This window comes from Bos indicus, chromosome X (genome assembly GCF_029378745.1).
Source record: "Bos indicus isolate NIAB-ARS_2022 breed Sahiwal x Tharparkar chromosome X, NIAB-ARS_B.indTharparkar_mat_pri_1.0, whole genome shotgun sequence".
In the NCBI taxonomy this organism is placed as follows: Eukaryota; Metazoa; Chordata; class Mammalia; order Artiodactyla; family Bovidae; genus Bos; species Bos indicus.
Genome location: NC_091789.1, coordinates 56,081,189 through 56,099,059, shown reverse-complemented (window position 1 = coordinate 56,099,059; position 17,871 = coordinate 56,081,189). Strand labels below are relative to the sequence as shown.

General features: G+C 40.5%; 1 protein-coding gene across 7 annotated transcripts; it reads left to right on the top strand.

Moving 5' to 3' along the window:
- The first annotated feature begins 420 nt into the window (after positions 1-420).
- Positions 421-12,665, top strand: MORF4L2 (mortality factor 4 like 2). 7 transcript variants are annotated; one of them, XM_019955795.2, is made up of 5 exons: positions 421-570; positions 3,316-3,401; positions 4,056-4,124; positions 9,631-9,730; positions 11,116-12,665. In XM_019955795.2, the coding sequence occupies exon 5, from the start codon at positions 11,140-11,142 to the stop codon at positions 12,001-12,003; it is 864 nt and encodes a 287-aa protein (XP_019811354.2). In that variant the 5' UTR covers positions 421-570; positions 3,316-3,401; positions 4,056-4,124; positions 9,631-9,730; positions 11,116-11,139; the 3' UTR covers positions 12,004-12,665. The 7 variants fall into 7 exon arrangements, with proteins under 7 accessions (XP_019811354.2, XP_019811353.2, XP_019811352.2 ...); XM_019955793.2 differs by lacking the exon at positions 421-570 and adding an exon at positions 1,751-1,907; XM_070784445.1 differs by lacking the exon at positions 421-570 and adding an exon at positions 1,898-1,921.
- The last annotated feature ends 5,206 nt before the right edge of the window (positions 12,666-17,871 follow it).

The following is a 17,871-nucleotide window of genomic DNA, read 5'->3' as shown; positions in this document are numbered from 1 at the left end:
TCCAGTAAAGACAAATGTCTGTACTGACTAGACAACCACATGTGTTTCCCCTGCAGCAGGGCAGGGGTCGTGGTAAGGTGGTAAAGCAGGGCAGGTGGCAGCATTTGAAAAGATCCTAACCCCACAGAAAGGGTTAGAATCTTCGTATCTTCATCGGCATCAGTGCTTGGGGTCATTCATCAATTCTAACTGTCTCACCCCAAAAAAAGGCAAGAAGAAAGAGATGGGAGGGGGGAATTTTTTTTAAGGAGGAAAGAAGAAAGGAGGTAAACATTTGAATAGAGCCCTACCTGGTAGGGCTATTAAGAAGTTAATTTGATTTTTTTTCGAGAAATGAAAGATATATATGATCTTTATAGATTGGAAAGCTCAGCAATTCAGGAAAAAAAAAAAAAAAGGATGGGGGAATCCCATAATTCCAGGGACCAAACAGCCAATCCTTTGCTGGAATTTGGCGGCATCTAGTGGCGAACTCAAAAGGTATAAACCTCACACGGAGAACTTTCTGGAAAATTAAAGTAAGTGCATACTTGCGTTAAGAGCACTCTGCCTGGAAATCAGAACAAGCAGGTAAGAGAGCCTCAGCCCCCACAGAAATTCGGAGTCCCTAGTGGAGGGGAAGTCTGTCGTGTACAGATATTCTCAGCAAAAAATTGTTTGTGCCAGAATTGGACGCAACTTGGGGGTGGAGGAGGGACGGGGGAAGGAGCAGGGGTTGGGGGAAGACGGCTATTAGGGACCAGCAAAGCTGCTTTTTGGAACTGCTAATAAGCCAGTGGGGGATTTGGTTGTTAACCGCTGCTGGGCTACGGCTTAGAACGGGATTTTTGATTCGGAGATAGACATGGGAAGAAAGTGTATTTTTAAGGTTTAAAATCAAATCGATAGGGGAGACCGAAGTATTTCTAGCGAAAACCCTTTATCTCAGTGATGGTCGCCATGACTTAATTGCTTAATTTTCCTTTTCGTAAGAATAATTTTCAAACATAAAGAAAGTAGAAAAAAGATCCGTAGAGAACGCGCGCGCGCGCACGCGCGCACACACGCGCACGCACCCGCCCTAGAACACCAGCCCCGACGCTAGGGGCGCACGCCTGCGCACACCAGCCACCTCCAGCGCCACGAGGCCTGGCGTTCGCGCACACGCCAACGCCAAGGCCACGCGGGCTCGCTTGCGCACAGGAGCCCTGACACCGCGCGCCTGCAGTACCCGCCACCCCCAGCTCGCACACACATCAAAACCCCCAGTCAACCTTTATTTTTTTTTTCCTCCAGGAGTTGCGCAAGGGGTTCGGGGGCGTGGCCGCAGATTTGACCTAGCGCTTCCCCACTCGCGGGGACCTTAGCTCATTTCCGCCCATCCTGTTTCCGTAGGCCACGTAGACACTTCCTTTCCCAGTTTGGTGGGGGGGAACCCACAATGCCTCCCTGCAGGAAAAAAAAAAAAAAGAAAGAAACCTCTGGGCAGGGGAACTCTGGGTCGTGAAAGTGGGCCACGTGAACACTCTGCCCTATAGACTTATGACCCAACCGCTGTCGCGCTTTTGGAGGGCGGGCTAAAAACCTAAGAGGGCGAACGTCATTGGTCAGAGCCCTCACTAAAGGACAAAGGTGATTGGTTTCCTTCAAGCCTTAACGGTGAAGAAGCAGGTTGCTAGCACCCGCCTTTACTGCGGCGGAGTGTCATTGCTGACGTGGTGAGCTTCATCCAATCATTTGGTTATAGAACATTCTAAAACTTAGATGAGACGATTGTGATTGGCTGTAGGGCATAAGCCCGCCTCCAGGGTGACGTGTCTGCCTATGGATATCAGTTGCCAGAGAAACCTGGCTTTACTATGGCGGTTGGAGAGTCGGCAGTGAACACACGTCGTCGTCTGTCGGAAAGAACTGGATCCTCGTTTCAGGTTTCGGGGTGGGGGTGGGAAGAAAGGGTTGACGATTTCCTCTTATCGTCGTGTATACAGACAAGATTAATTAATGGCTTTACAATCGGGCAGAACTAGATTCGAATTCCTAATCGCCAACGCCCAGCTTGGGCTGGCTGTTCTTTCTGTGTCTCGGTTTCCATGTTTGTAAAATGGTGATAATAATAGTATCTGCCTCAGAGACTTGTGCCTTAGAGGCGTATGCTGTATATTAGAGCGTATAATATACGACTGCTAGGTAATGTAATACGTATAATAACTTAATACGCAGCGTGGCTCCGGAAGATGTTAGCTATTACTGTGGAGAGAAAAACCCGCGTAATAGAGTGAGAAAAAACGTAAAATTCTGTAAAGTCGTTCCTTACAGTGCTTTTCCTATCACCTCCTTCCGTAAAAGAAATTCGAGATACAAAAGAGACGTATCAGTCTTTACCAGTGAAATAATTTATTTGGCAGTTACCTCAAAATAGCGGGGATTGGAATTTTCCGTATTGAAAAGTTAAAAAAAAAAAAAAAAAGCGGGGGTGGGGAGAAACGGAGAACGAGGAATGAGAGCTAGCTGGAGATGAACCACATGAGATGAGTAGGCCTTGTTTGAATCCTGATTCGGGGAACCAACTATAAAAAAAAATACTTAAAAGATGCATCAGGAGATTTTAAAGACGGATTCGATATTTGATTTTTCTTAAGGAATTAATGACGACGTTTCAGACGTTATAATGATATTGTGGTTATGTTTTCAAATTGCCTGTAGCTTATAGAAATATACGAAAATACGAATTAAACAATAAAAGCATTCAGACTGGCTTCAAAATACTTTGATGTCTAGGATTTGCTTCAGAATTAGCTCAGCGGTAAGGGGAAGTGGCGAGGGGCATAGATAAAACAAAATTGGCACTAAATCGTTTAAGCTGAGTGATGAGCTTATGGGATTCCTTGTATTGTTCTGTCTTCTTGGTATATGTTTGAATTTTTCCATAATAAAATACAGAAAGTCAGCTATTCCGTGCTCTTGAGAAAAACAAGAGTGGGGGGGGCGGCGAGCAGTGGGTGGGGTTACAGATAAAACAAGATGGCCTTCAGTTGGTAATTGTTGAAGCTAGATGATAGATTCGCAAAGGTTTATATTATTCCCCTACATTTTTATCCATTTGAAATTATCCTTAATAAAACTTAGAAAAAAGCAAAAACAAATTATCAGAAATCATGATAAATGTACAATAAGGTAAATTTGAAAATGTAGCCACAAGAAAGGGGGAAAAAACTTGTACGTTTTTTATCAGCTTTGGTGTCCTTTGTGTATGTTAAAATGCATTGATGGAAAACAAAACGTTCATCTCATATCTTTATCTTATGTCCTTTGCTGTCCCCTTGTTTGACCTTCTAGACTACCATCAGAAAAACTAAGTTTGCTGTGTAGTGAGGATCAGATCTGATCCTGATTGCAGAACAGCCCTCATTACAGAATCTTGGGTAAGTGCCTCCCTTCTCCTGGCCTTAGTTCTCAAACAAGATAATTCCACATAACCTTCATAACTGTCTAGGAATATTTTGAGGATTAATAAGGGCCTGTCGAGGAAAGCACTCTACATTCTAAGAATGTAAGGATGGAGCTAAGTCCATCTGTGCTTTCAGTATAGAAAGTGCCTAAACATCAGTGGGCCCTGTAATCTTACATTCCTTGGTGAAGGATACTCTCTAATTGATCCCCTATAGTTAGAGCCATGCATCTATATATTTTTTTTAAGTTTGTGGCATTCCATATGCAGCATAATTTAGTGGTCAAGAGCAAATACTGACTTCCTGAATTTAAATCCTGGTTCTGCCACTTACTGTAGGATCCTGGGCAGAATACTTATTCACTTTGTCTCTAAAGTTCCTCATCTGTAAAATAAAGATAATAATGGTTCCTATTTCATTGGATTATTGAGGAAATTACATGTAAATTGGCACATATAAGTAGTTGATTTAATTAATCATTGTGACTATTAGTTCCTCTGGTACATCCTGTTTTACACACTTGTGCATATGCACACATGCACACACGTACTAATCACAGCAATAGATACCTTTTTGGAGTTGTTAATAATAATAATAATACTGTTGGTTTCTCTCCTGATTTTCCAGAAGCAGCGGTTACTACTAGAACTGAATTCTGAAATTATAACTTCTGACTTATCCTAACACTCTAGAAAGGTATTGAGTATGTTGATCATATTTATTTATAAGGGAATTTCTAGGAACTGTAATTTTTAACTAGCAAATCAAAACCATATTCAGTCTGCTAACAGGTTTTATATTCCTCTTTGTCTCAGACTCAAAAAATAAAATGTTAAACATAAATGTTCCAAGATCAGAATTGATATAAATGTAACTGATACGGTGTATATGCATTTAAAGATTTATTCCAACAAACCATTGGATTTGTTCACATTCATTTCTGACACAGTCATACACAAAAATGTCAGTAAATGGAGTCTGTATTCCTGAATAGCTCATCATTTGCGTAAGGAGATGAAAGAAGGTTTTTCAGTCTCTTGACAGCTTTATTTTCCCATGGAGTCACTATATTTTCCTTTCTACTTTTTTTTTTTCCCTTCTGAAAGCTAAGTTCCAGAGGAGGGCACACTGCCCTAGTGGGAAAGATGCAATAGATTGGAAGGGGGAGGGCACAGAACCCCTTTATGGGAGGCTATTTGGAGAATGATTAAAGGTGAAAGAGAGGTGGACTGTTAGGCCAGTAGCAGCCCAGAGAAGGCAAGGGTCAAGGTAACGTGAAGGAGCCTCAAGGAGGAAAAGGACCTTGACCTGGGTCTCTGAGGATGGACAGAATCCATAAGGGGAGAAGGAAACCAGTTCAAATCATATGCATACAAAGTATATAATATACAGTGCTTAAGTCCAGCTGTAAGTTAGAACCATGAATAAGAATAGATCAGAAAATTAATAAGGATTTTAAATATGCATATTTTAGTGTAAATCTTTAGTCACTTAATTGATATGTGAATCAGTCTCATAATATAAAAAGCTAAAATATTACAGAGTAGGCCCAGGTTTCCTTTCCTCACGCCCCCATTTCTCTTACTCTCCCCAGAGTTAACCAGTATATTATCAGTTCTATTTCCTTCTAGATCTCTAAATTATGTACCTGTTGAAAATGTATATGGATATATATATATATATACTATTCTTTGGTGTTTTCTTTTACATAAATATGCTATCATAGATATTGTTTTACAACCTGCCTTGGATGTCTTCATGTCCATTATAGAGTTGTTTGATTCCATTCACAGTGGCAATCCTTTAACTAGTATGATAGTCTATATAAAGGGTAAGCCATGTTTTGTTTTGCCAAATCACTATTGATAGTCCTCCAGGTTGACTCCAGTGGTTTTCTGTTTCATTTATACTGCACCAAACATCCTTGGATCCCCTTTACAAGTGTTAATTCCAGGGCAATATTTATGTCTTTAAATTATGATGATTAAACCAGTGTTGATACTGGTGGGAGAAGAGACATCATTATGACAGACTAGATGACCTAGAAACAGTGATACCTTTAAAAATGGAATAATCAAAAATCATTGTAAACTAAGTACCTTTAAAGATCCATATAATTTAGAATGTTATAAATCAAATCAGTGGGGAAAGGATAGGCTCTATTGGAAAAAATTAGGCATAATATTTGGAAGAAACTATAAAATACTGAGAATACAGGAAGTCATTTAGAATATTGATTTGGGAGCATTTTCCCCAGGCATGACATGCCAAAGTTCACAAAGGGAAAAGTTGACATATTTGTGTTTTTATACACACACAGTGACCCACTTAGAAGAATAAAGACAGTTTGGAAAAAATGTTTGTAACACACAAAAGAACCTAGTGTTTAATTATTGGAAGTCAATAAAAGGCAAAACAACATAGTAGAAATGGGAACAACATATATAAGAGATGGATACGTACAAATATCTGAACATATGCTCAATATCACACATTCAAATAAAAATATCTTCCTACATATTAGATTTCCCCCCTCTTTTTTCCCCCCAAAAGATGTTAATCTAGTGTTGCTGAAGTTGCGGGTGAATGAGCTTAACATTTTTGCTGGGAGTACAAATTAAAACATTGCTTCACAAATTAAATTTACCTCTTAAGTCATCAAAGCTGTAAATAAGCAAATCCTTTGAGCAGTTGAGAATGCCTTTCTGAATACTTGCCTAATACATCTGTACACTGATATCTGTTAACAACATTTCTGTAATAATGAAGTGTTGGAAACAGCTTAAATGTTCATTTATATAGGACTGGTTAAATTATACTATGTGGAGATTGTAGAATGATGTGGATGTTAAAAAGAATGAGCTAAGTATGTGGCCATAGATGCCTGTGATAAAGTGAGAAAATGTGAGGGGCAATATGTGTTTCACCTTTGTCAAGACAAAGTAAATCCATGATACATAATCACAATAAATACATAACAGACACATTTAGTTTTAAAAGTAGGTTTCTGTGTGAATGTGTACATAAAAAGATTTGAAGACATATTCTGAGATCGGGGAGGGGAGGTGGTAAGAGGATGCCTATATCTATATATTTTGGTGTTTATAATTATGTAATAGTTTTATGATTATGTAAAGGAACTATTACTCAAATGCTACCACAGAATTACTTGGAAATATAGATTTTCAGTTCACAACTTAAGTAGTTTTTGGGTGGGTTGAGGAATTAATATATTAAAAAGTCCATTAAAATGTCATCAATTTTTAAGCTTAATGGCAAAACCACATATTTCATCATATACATCTTTTAAAATTTCATCAGACACTATAAACTGGGGGAAATATTTGCCCAGATATGACAATTGATAAGCAGCTATAAAAAACTCTTTTAAGAACCAACTCAAAATGAATAGAGGACATGTGAAATATAACTGGCCAGGAAACAACATTTTTTTAAAATACCAAGACAACTAATAAAAGAAATACAAGCACCTATTTTCCTTATCGGGTTACAGTGCAGACCAGAGTTGTGAGTTTGAAAATTGGTACAACTTGTGAGGGAAGTAATTTGGCAGCATATTACATTTTAACCTACTAAATCCACATCTGGGGGCAAAAAAATCTTTTAATTACAGGATAAATTGAGTGGGACGATCACTTTCCAGAAAGGGTGGTTAAGTAAAGTATGCCCGTTTGGTTTCATCTCATACAGTTCTCAAGATGTATGCATATTCCAACCTTACTAACATGGGGAAATAATCCATCAAAATAGTAAGGTTTTAAATATCTAAGATTTGATACCAAGATGAGGTTACCTTCAAGTATTTACACAGAAATGGAAGATGGAAAACTAAGGCAAACATATGAATGTGTTTTCTCTGGCATACCCTAGAAGTGACATGTAGGGAACAAGTGGGAAAATATTTGATGACCTTCATTCTTAATTTGTGCTTCCATTTTCCCCATGTGTTGAATCACCTTCTCACTGATTCACTGATGTATATCCAGAAGGGACCTAAGTGCTGCTGCAGAAAGTTGAGAGAGAAACATATTACACAAAGCTTATGGCAGGTGGAGATAAGTGGTTTAGTTGCATAAGCAGGACAGGTGAAACATTTAAGTAAATACTAAGTTGTGGAGTACTGACAGCTCATATGGTATCAGAGATGGGGCTAGAGTAGTTAGGAAATTTAATGGGACTTTTCCTGGTAGTTAGATGAGGTAGATGAAGGGAGGAAGCATGATGCAAGTAACAAGTAGGTACACCAAGCCAGTAAACAAAATTAAACTCAGAAACTGGCAGATTCAGTTTAAAACAGCTCAAAGAAATGTGTAGTGCTAACGTTTTTAATGAGGAATATCCACAGCACGTATGTCACCAAGTGATTGAGTGATGTAAACTTCTAGCAAGGGAGGTGCAAAGTGCAGTGACCCTAATAATAAGTGTGTTACAAGTAGGAGACAGACATCAAAAGGATGGTTTTTCCTCCCTTTGATATCTGGCTTCTGACTCCAGGTAGTAATAGTTGCTTGATCTGTGGGATACTCAGATGAAAATAAAGGTACTGAGACCATTCTAAGAAAGGCTGCTTCCTTAGCTTTATTCAGTCTGAGCACAAACCTGGGTATTTTCCTGTCCAATGTCAGACATTTCATTCAACTTTGGACTTGATATGAATAATAGAATTTGTAAAGAATGATGAAATTAACCCACTTAATGAAAACCATGTAGAAATCCTTATGGTTTTCTTTGCATAAATAAATGTAATCAATGCCAAGAATATACAGGAGGTTCAGCAGTCATTCTTAGGTTCCTCAGTAAGGAATTGCTGATGACCAGTGTGACGTCCAAAAGACTTCTCTGCAGGCTTGCTCCACTTCTGTGTTTTACAGTCTGCTTGGCACTGGGCCATCTTGCTTTTTTTAGTTGGTATTTTAACTGTCCCCTTGTTTGTGGAAGCTCTGCCTATTATTCCTCAGGTAGGTTTTCTGGATATCACCTCTATTACTTAACTAAACTCTGATATCCTCACATACTGTGTTCCCTCTGTCCCAGTTACAGTAAAATTTTTGTAAGAAACATTTTGTAAGCTTAGTAGCTTACGATGTAATACCATGAAACACTAACCACGTCTGATCCTTAACAGGATGTGTCTATATATCCCTCTCAGCGAGAAGGTTCTGATTCCTACAGGGTCAGTGTCTGTATTCACAAATTTTGATGCTGAGGAGCACCTTTGCTCGGATTTCTGCTGAGAGCTTTGTGTCCTGTCAGAGGAAATCATATGCTTAGTGATAGCACCCAGGCCTCTTGCCAATAACTGACTCCCCTGATGCAGGGCTCTAGTTTTCTAGTACTACTTATTTCATTTCCCCTTCAGGGATTCCCTTAAACCTGCTCACATAATCTCAGGGGGCCTAGCAATTGGCAAAAGGGCTTTTTCTGTGGGTTAAAATTGTGATTACCAGAGAAACCTGGTTTCAGGCTTGTCCACCATCATGTCTCGTTCTTTCCCAGAGGGTACCCTTGTTTTAATAGTCTGGTATTTATTCATCTAGATATTTTCTGATGTATACACATCAGTTTAAAACACGGAAGTTGGACCTCACTGTTCGTAAGAACTCTCTAAAACGTGCTTATTTCTCCACTTAGGCTATCTCTGGGATCCTGTTGTACACATTATACATTATGCAACTTGCCTATTTATCTAATAGTGTATAATTGAACATCATCCCACATCAGTACATGAATCTGCTTATTTCATTTGAATGTTCTTCCGTGGTGTGCATACATCATACTTTCTATTGCCATTTCCCTATTGAAGAATATTTAGGTATTTCCGGTTCTTCAGTATTTCAAACACCACTGCAGTGAACATCCTTGTGTCCTTATTCACATATGCAGATACTCTTGCAAGGTACTGTGTTGGCTGTTCAGCCACATCGTATTTATGAAATTCTTACCTAGGGGTAATTCGCCACACTCCATAGATGTAAGAGGCCAAGAAAGCTTAACATACCTTGCCCAGAGCCTCACAACCCGTAAATGACAGCCTAACTGAAGTAGAAGTATGTCTAACAGCAGAACCCATGTGTTTTCTCTGATATCACAATTGTAAACCACATGTTTTAAAGTTAGATTATTTTTTCTTTTTCCTGGATTTCACAAAAGGTCATTGTTGATGCCTGCTTTCCCTTTCTAGGTTGTGTCTCTCACCTCATCTCCACGACCATCCCAGAAGATCTATAAAATTCCATCTGGGAAAACACTAGGAGTTCTTGGCAGGGAAAGAAAAGGATTGCGTAAGTTAAAGGACTTGTTTAATCTGTCATTCCGTAAGAATCCCAGAAAACTGTTGTTTTCATCTTTATCTCACTAACCCTCTCTGCTGCACTTTACAGTGTAAATCATCTTTTTCGTTCTTGAAATTCTCAACTTTTTTGGATTCCAAAATAACGTTGTCCTAATTCTCCTATGGCTGCTTGGACCATTTTTGCTCTTGGTTTGTTTTTTTTTTTTTTTTTTGTAGTCTTTCTCTCCACTCATCCCTTAAATATAATTCTTTCTTAGGTTTGTCCAGAATTCTAGACCTGTTCAGTTCTTCCTCTATCCTCCATGAACTATTTCTATTCCTATCTATATGATGATTACACTCAGGTCTCCATTTCTGCTTCTGACCTCTCACCTAAGCATTAAAGTCACATGTTTAACTGCATACCTCACACTCACTAGGTCTATACCAAACTTCTTTCCTCTCCAGTCTGTTTCCTCCTCTTCTAGATGCAGTCTTATTTGGTGATAATACTATGACCTAATCACCCATTCTCAAAACCCTGGCAGTCATCACTGACTTCATCCCTCACCAATTTATCACCTCCAACAAGCTATCACTGAAAGTAGCATTAGGTACCATTTCTTGTTTGCTCCAAAAATATCCTGTGTTTATATAACTATCACTATACTAACCTTGTTGTTTCATAATTGTCACTTTAGATATTCGAATCCCTAGTACCTGGCATAATACCTGTTCCAAAGTACATAAGTAGTAATATATGAAGAGTAACTTGAATGAATGAATGAACTTGTTTCCTATTTTATTACTAATTCCAAACTAACCATTAAAAATTAGTGCTTTTACTAATTCATTAATTACCCAGACCTAAAATTGTAGGGTCTCCTTTGACTCCTCTCTCTCCTTCATTTACCAAGTTCTCTATTCACTTTCTCTTGACTCTGTCATCAGCCTAGTTCAGGCCTACCTGGACTTACACAAAAACCTTTGCTGGTATGCATTTTGCTTCCAGGCAGCTAAATTAATCTTTCTTGTTTCTTTTGTCTTGTCATTTTTCCTGTTCAGAAATCCTGAATTTCACCTCCACTGCCTTTTGTAGTTTAATTCATTCTTTCTCTGAAATTATATTCCTGTCTTTTGAGTGAAATCAAAAAACTAATTTATGGGCAGGTCTGATGAGTGATTGGGTAGGCTGAGAGTAGTGGGTGAGGGGTAGTGAGGATCAAAGAGCAAGCAAAGAGGTCACTAACAATTAATTGGTTGGCCCTGAAACAGGATTTGAAATCCAGATTCCAAGAGAGTAGTGTGTGTTGTGCTTTAATAGGCCTTTAGGAAGCACACTGTGTTCAAGGTCTCCATAGAAAACAATCAAATAAAATGTTTTATATATTACAGTGGTTGGAATAAAAACAGGGTTGAATGAGTTCCAGAAAGCAGGGTTCTCAAACCCGTGGACACCAATCTGCCGAAGAAGACAATTTCAAAAAACCAACTAGAAGCAATATGCAAAGAAGTAAAATGAGAGGGTCCTCTGGAAAGAAGACAGCTGGTCCCCAGCAGAAGAATCTGGAAGCAGCACTCCCAGGGAGATGGGGGGGTCGCTCTGCTGAGAACCCCCCATCAGGGTCGGTGAGGAAGACCAGAAGGAACAAACAGAAGACCCCTGGGAATGGAGATGGTGGCAGCACCAGCGAAGCACCCCAGCCACCTCGGAAGAAAAGGGCCCGGGCAGACCCCACAGTTGAAAGTGAGGATGCTTTCAAGAATAGAATGGAAGTTAAGGTGAAGATTCCTGAAGAATTAAAACCATGGCTTGTTGAGGACTGGGACTTAGTCACCAGGCAGAAGCAACTTTTCCAACTCCCAGCCAAGAAAAACGTGGATACTATTTTGGAAGAATACGCCAACTGCAAAAGATCGCAAGGCAATGTTGACAACAAGGAGTATGCAGTTAATGAGGTGGTGGGAGGGATAAAAGAGTATTTCAACGTGATGTTGGGCACCCAGCTGCTCTACAAATTTGAGAGGCCCCAGTATGCTGAAATTCTCTTGGCTCACCCTGATGCGCCGATGTCCCAGGTTTATGGGGCACCACACCTCCTGAGATTATTTGTAAGAATTGGGGCAATGTTGGCATACACGCCCCTTGATGAGAAGAGCCTTGCATTATTGTTGGGCTATTTGCATGATTTCCTGAAATACCTGGCAAAAAATGCTGCGTCCCTGTTCACTGCCAGCGATTATAAAGTGGCTTCTGCTGAGTACCACCGCAAAGCCCTGTGAGGGTCTACTGACCACTCGCTGTTATGTCTGGTATCTGTAAACGCTCTTTTTGTTCTTAGTCTTTTTTCTTGTATAATTGATACTCTTTAAAATTGTTAATGTATAACAGGGCTTATGTTTCAGTTTTCTGTTTTCTCCTAAACAGAAAATAAAAGGAGTGTAAGCTCCTTTTCTCATTTCAAAGTTGCTACCAGTGTATGCAGTAATTAGACAAAGAAGAAACATTCAGTAGAACATTTTATTGCCTAGTTGACAACATTGCTTGAATGCTGGTGGTTCTATCCCTTTGACACTACACAATTTTCTAATATGTGTTAATGCTACGTGAAAAATGCCCTGATTCCTAGTGCCAAAGGTTCAACTTAATGTATATACCCGAAAACCCATGCAATTGTGCTTTTTTTTTTTTTTATGGTGCTTGAAGTAAAACAGCCCATCCTCTGCAAGTCCATCTATGTTGTTCCTTAGGCATTCATTCTATCTTTGCTCAAGTTGTTGAAGGATGGTGGTTTGTTTCATGGTTTTTGTATTTGAGTCTAATGCACGTTCTAACATGATAGAGGCAATGCATTATTGTGTAGCCATGGTTTTCCGGAGAAGTTGATATTTTAGGAATCGTATTTCAGATCTTAAATAAAATTTGTTTCTAAATTTCAAAGCAAGCAATTTGCAGTGTGTCTTTAATGTTATTAAGCCTGAGAAGTCAGCAGGCTCAGGAAAGATCTAGGTGGTACTAAAGGAGAGAGTTCCGACTCCTAATGAAAGAATTCCTTTTATTGTTGGGTGTAGCAGCTTGGGAGTGCACCCTGCCAAGTCAGCTCCCCTTCTCTCCCCTCTGTGTGGCTGCTCAGGGTGGGATTGCTTTCTACTGATGCTTTTAAGAGCCACTTTTGTTCCTGAGGCCCCTTGTCTCTGAGTTGGGCTAGTATAATAGGATATTTAATGGGTACTGCAACACTACTTTAAAATTAGGGAGAGTGTTGCTGTTTCCCACCAGAGGAAGCATGGGCAGCCACCTCCAGTATTAGACATACTTGTAGATTTGGGACCAAGGATGGCAGCTTTTCCAGCTCCAGCATTGATGCCATGTTCCCAATGCTTTAATAATCCCTTGGACATAAGATTGGGAATCCTAGAGTTAGTAAGTCTATGGAGAAGACGGACTGTGTTGGACACCTATGATGATAAATCCATCTTCTGTGAAAATCCCCTAGTCAAACGAAGTTTAGCTTCACAACACTGTTACTTCTTTAGTGAGAAAAGTATTTTATGGTTACCACAGAAACTTTAGAAAATACACTAAGAACAAACAATAAGAATCACATATAATCCTGGGTCTGTCTGGGTCTGAAGAGGAAATAAATGGGACCCAAAATGGATGATTTGAGGAGTTTAATAGAGAATTTTCCCCAAGTTGTCAGTCGAGGAGTCACCCACAGACTGGGTAACTTAAAAATTCTAATCTCTTAAAAGGAGGCCAGTAGTAGTATACTAGGGCTCACCTTAATCTCATTTTAACTTAGTTACCTCTATAAAGACTATGTCTCCAAACAGCCACATTATGAGATAACTGTGTGGGGGTTGGGTCTGAAGTGATGGTAGGAATTTAACATGAGTTTGGAGGTAACTCAATTCAGTCTGTAACATGGTGTTACTACCTCTAGACAAGAGTAGGAGAGGAGAGAACAGGGTGAGGAGAGGGAGGAGGGAGTGAGGAAGACTGGAATAGGAGCTGGGGAGGAGTGAGAGTTGGGGTGAGAAGAAGGAGCAGGGGGAGGGGAAGGAGGAATTACTGGAATGGAGTGGAATATTCAAGATGCAGTTAGCTCACAGAAACCTTGAGGAAGACCGAATCCAGGAAGGACTGGGGTGAAGTACCTGACCTCATTCTTCCCTCCGTTTTATCTACTGCTGGATATTTCCCTTTGGCCACATTGGAAATCAAAGGGCAAAGATGACATTTGATATGTCTGTATTGGTAAGCTTGGGGGATACAGCAGGGAAGAAAAATAGATTGGTGGGGGAAGGCAGATGAGATTTCTAGCACACACATACCTAAAACTAACCATCATTCATACTATGCCATATATTAGAATTATGTTCTCTTTGGGACCTAGGGCCTTAGCCAACTAGAGGAGTTCTTAACAAGGACTTTTATCCATTTAACAGGAAGCCTAGTATACAAGTAAACACATCATCTCTGTAGTATAAGAATAGTTGCTTAGTTTATTATTTATAATAGTGTTCAGTTGCTCAGTCGTGTCCTACTCTGAACCCATGGACTATAGCCCACCAGGCTCCTCTGTCCATGTGATTTTCCAGGCAAGGATACTGGGGTGGGTAGCCATTTCCTTAGCTCACATGCCTGACCATGTTACAAATATCACATTGCCTCTAAATGAACATAAATATGACCCTGAGATCCAACCATAGCATGTTGGTGGGATATCTACGAAAGTTAGTATTGAGGATTCCCCATCTCCATTGGTTGTACAAATATCCTATGGTCTTATCTAGCACCAAAGCCTGAGGAGATCCCTACTGACATCAGATGACTCTTCACACTAGTTGGGGATGAGGTGCACTTTTACCAAATTGGCCCAGTGTCTTCAGATCCTTTGTCCCTGCTGGTTCCATCAACCCTTTGGGTAGGGGGATCTTTGGTAAGATCTTTGGTAAGGTTCCCAGCTTCCCTGAGCCCACCAGAGTCTTCCTTGGGGCCTGATACGGGAAAATACTCATGTCTCTGCTACTGGAAGGACCTACAAATCCTGACCTCTTTTCTCTTGCTGCCTTCACATGGCCTCCATTCCCACCTAGTGAAACCTAGCTTGATTTTGTCAGGATATAATCCTTTTCAAAATATAAAACCAATTGGCTTCAAGTACCTTCTGTCTCCAGCTCTGCCACAAACCTCACTCTGTTGGATCTCTGCAGAAAATGAGAGGAGAGAAAAATGTAAGAACACAATACACATGTTAATATCTCAATGACATAATTCAGTATTTCCCATTTAATAGGTGGTTAGCTGATTTCTTCATTTTTAAAAAAGAATAGGAATATTCAGGAGAGGCCTAAAGTACTTTATTAGGACGTAAACCAGGCTATCCTATTGACGAAAAAAATAGTCAATTACAATAAGTATACCCAAATTATGCAAATCTGTTGATTTAGCAAGTTTCTCATCTTAAACTACACAGGTGATATAGTTGCATCTAGATGACTAAATGGCTTCCCTTCTGAAACTGAAGGGTGGTTTTAAGAATGTATTTACCCCATCAGATTCAATGCCTAGCTAAAATGGTGGTTCCATAATAAATGTTGTTATAATTGTCATTTGTAATTTTCATCAATATGATTAACAACAAAAATACGTTTTCCATTCAGGATAATGTATGTGGATTTCACAATGGAAGCAGGTTGTGAAATAACCTCATGACACCAGTTAAACACTTAGAAAGTAAAGAAGGTAGCCATTAAATATAAGCCATGTCTTGCCTAAGAAAATTCTCTAGTACAGAATAAATGTTCAAAAATGACAATTCTCTCACCTGTTTCCCTTCCCAAAAGAAAAGGGTGATAATATATTTTTAAGATCTGTGGTTCTCAACCTGAGGTCCTCAGACTCCTAAGGGTTTTTAAAGATACCATTAAGAATTGAGGAACCCTTATTTGTTTCCTCTTATTTTTTTCATAATTCATTATGAGGTAACACCTAGCTGAGCTTTTTCTAGAATCAAATGAGATTTTAAAATATATCATGAACTGTGAACTATTGTAATAATAATGGTTAACAGTTTATATAGATAGAAAGACATTTCAAAATGTGAAAGTCTGTATAAGGAAGAACAGATGTTGGAGATACTTTGGATTTTGTTAAATAATATAAAGTTAGGGGAATCATCATGCCGTTTCACTGGTTCATGTGTTTGCTTGTACCTTAATTTTAGCTTCTAGGTAAAAGTCACTAAAGCATATATACTTAGAGTTCTAGAACCTTGAGAGTTTCAGAGCGAAGCTCATCTGTAGCTACAAGACTTGATAAGATCCTTCCCCTCTTCTACCTTCATCTACCAAAGATGGTAAAATACCTGATATTATTTAATATGTGAGAGACTAAGTGCTCTGTATAAAAATCATTCATATAACCTCACAACAATCCTAAGGAAGTAATGTGATTGTCCTGGTTTTAGAAAAGGGGCACAGAGGCCAAGAACACACAGCTAAAAGTAACAGACCTGGGACTTGAACCCAGTGAAGTCAGGCTTTTTACTGTACTACCCTGCCTCTCTGAAAAACAGTACAGTTTTTGAGAAAAGTGAAACATGAGCTTTCATCTGTGAAAATACCCTGAGCCTGTGTATCGATGCAGGCCCTCCTGGAAGCAAGTGCCAAGATAGGATTAGACAAGATTAGAGATTTACTGGGGGAACACCTATGAAAAATAGAAGAGGAAGGAGGCAGATGACCTGGGAAAAGTCTTCAGACTGTGATGCACAGCTCACATCTATGGAAAGAAGAGCGGGAAGGAAGGCAGATTAGGCAGGAAGAGTCTCAGACTGTGGTGCAATAATAAGAGAGTCTGTGCCAGGCCAGTGAGGACAAGCAAAGGAGTCCTTCGACGAGCAGAAACTGCCTGGCTCTGGCTGCCCAAATGTGCTCAGAGTATGGGAACAATCTGGAGCAAATGTGGCCTTAGCATAAATGTCAGGGAGATCTAAAGGTTCTTTTGAGGAAATATTTGAGCTATGTGACTCCCTGGCCACCAAAGACCCGGTGACTTTTTCCTGGCAGTCATCCACATACCTTCTGGCGCCTGAGTGTTTTGTAAGAACCCTGAACCTGATCCCTCTATGCTTCCTCACCAGAGGGGCTCCCACTCCCAGGCATTGTGGGCATCCTGCTTAGCACACAGCTCTCTCCAGGGTCCTGGACCCTCAATGCTTTGTGCTCTGGAGTTGGCAGGCTGGCAGCTTCTTGGACATGTGACAGGGATACCAGCCTTCTGTGTGAGCAGGGAAGTGGTGAGAGGCTCAGACAACCAGGCTCTGGATGCTGCTGACCCTCCACCATCAACACCTCCAAAATGTTTTCACACCAACCCACAGCCTGACTGCCCTGACCCCTGGTACTGCAGTGCATAGAGGTGTTCACACAGGAGTGACACCTCTTTTCTCCTGAGCTGTCAGACCACAGGCCTTTAAAGCTCCCTTTACCTGGGGGCACCTGTACCTCTGGGCCTGGGCTGACGCAAACATCAGAAGCACCGCACCAGCACACACAGACCTAAAGTCACCATAGAACCACCCAAACAGGCCAGGGCACATCTGAGGCCCTTCCGGGAATCTGAGCAAGGTGAGTGGGAGAGGGATGGGTGAGGTCTTGTCTGAGGTCTAATTCCATTTTGGGATGGGGGGCGGGTACTTCACTGGACTCTGACAGAAGGGGCAGGCCCTTCTGCTTCAGCCCTAAGTTACCTGGTTAGGCCCAGGCCAGAAACCAGTGTTTCCAGTTGGGAATCCTTGGGCTTATCTCCTCCCCTATAGAAGGTTCCTCTAAAGAGGGAGGGAGAAGGAAGGAGAGGCAAAGTGCTCTGACCTGCAATGGGGACAGTCGTTGTCTTCCAGGTATGCATGTCTAGGACAGTCTGGGCCTCAGCCTAGAAGAGTGGTGCCTGCTGCAGGCTGGAGCAGAGAAACCAATGTCAGACCACCCTGGAGAGTGGTGTGCCTTGGGGGAGCCCTTCCACATCCTGTCCAGGGAGCTAGATTGATCCTGTCATATAGAACTGGTGAATTGCTGGACTCTCATCTCACTCCAGCCAGAATCCAGCTGGACCAGCATCCATCAAGCTTAAAGAGTAGTCTG

Bases quoted from the DNA above. Each gene is read 5' to 3' on its own strand.
- MORF4L2 (XM_019955794.2), top strand. From the start codon at position 11,140: ATGAGTTCCAGAAAGCAGGGTTCTCAAACCCGTGGACACCAATCTGCC.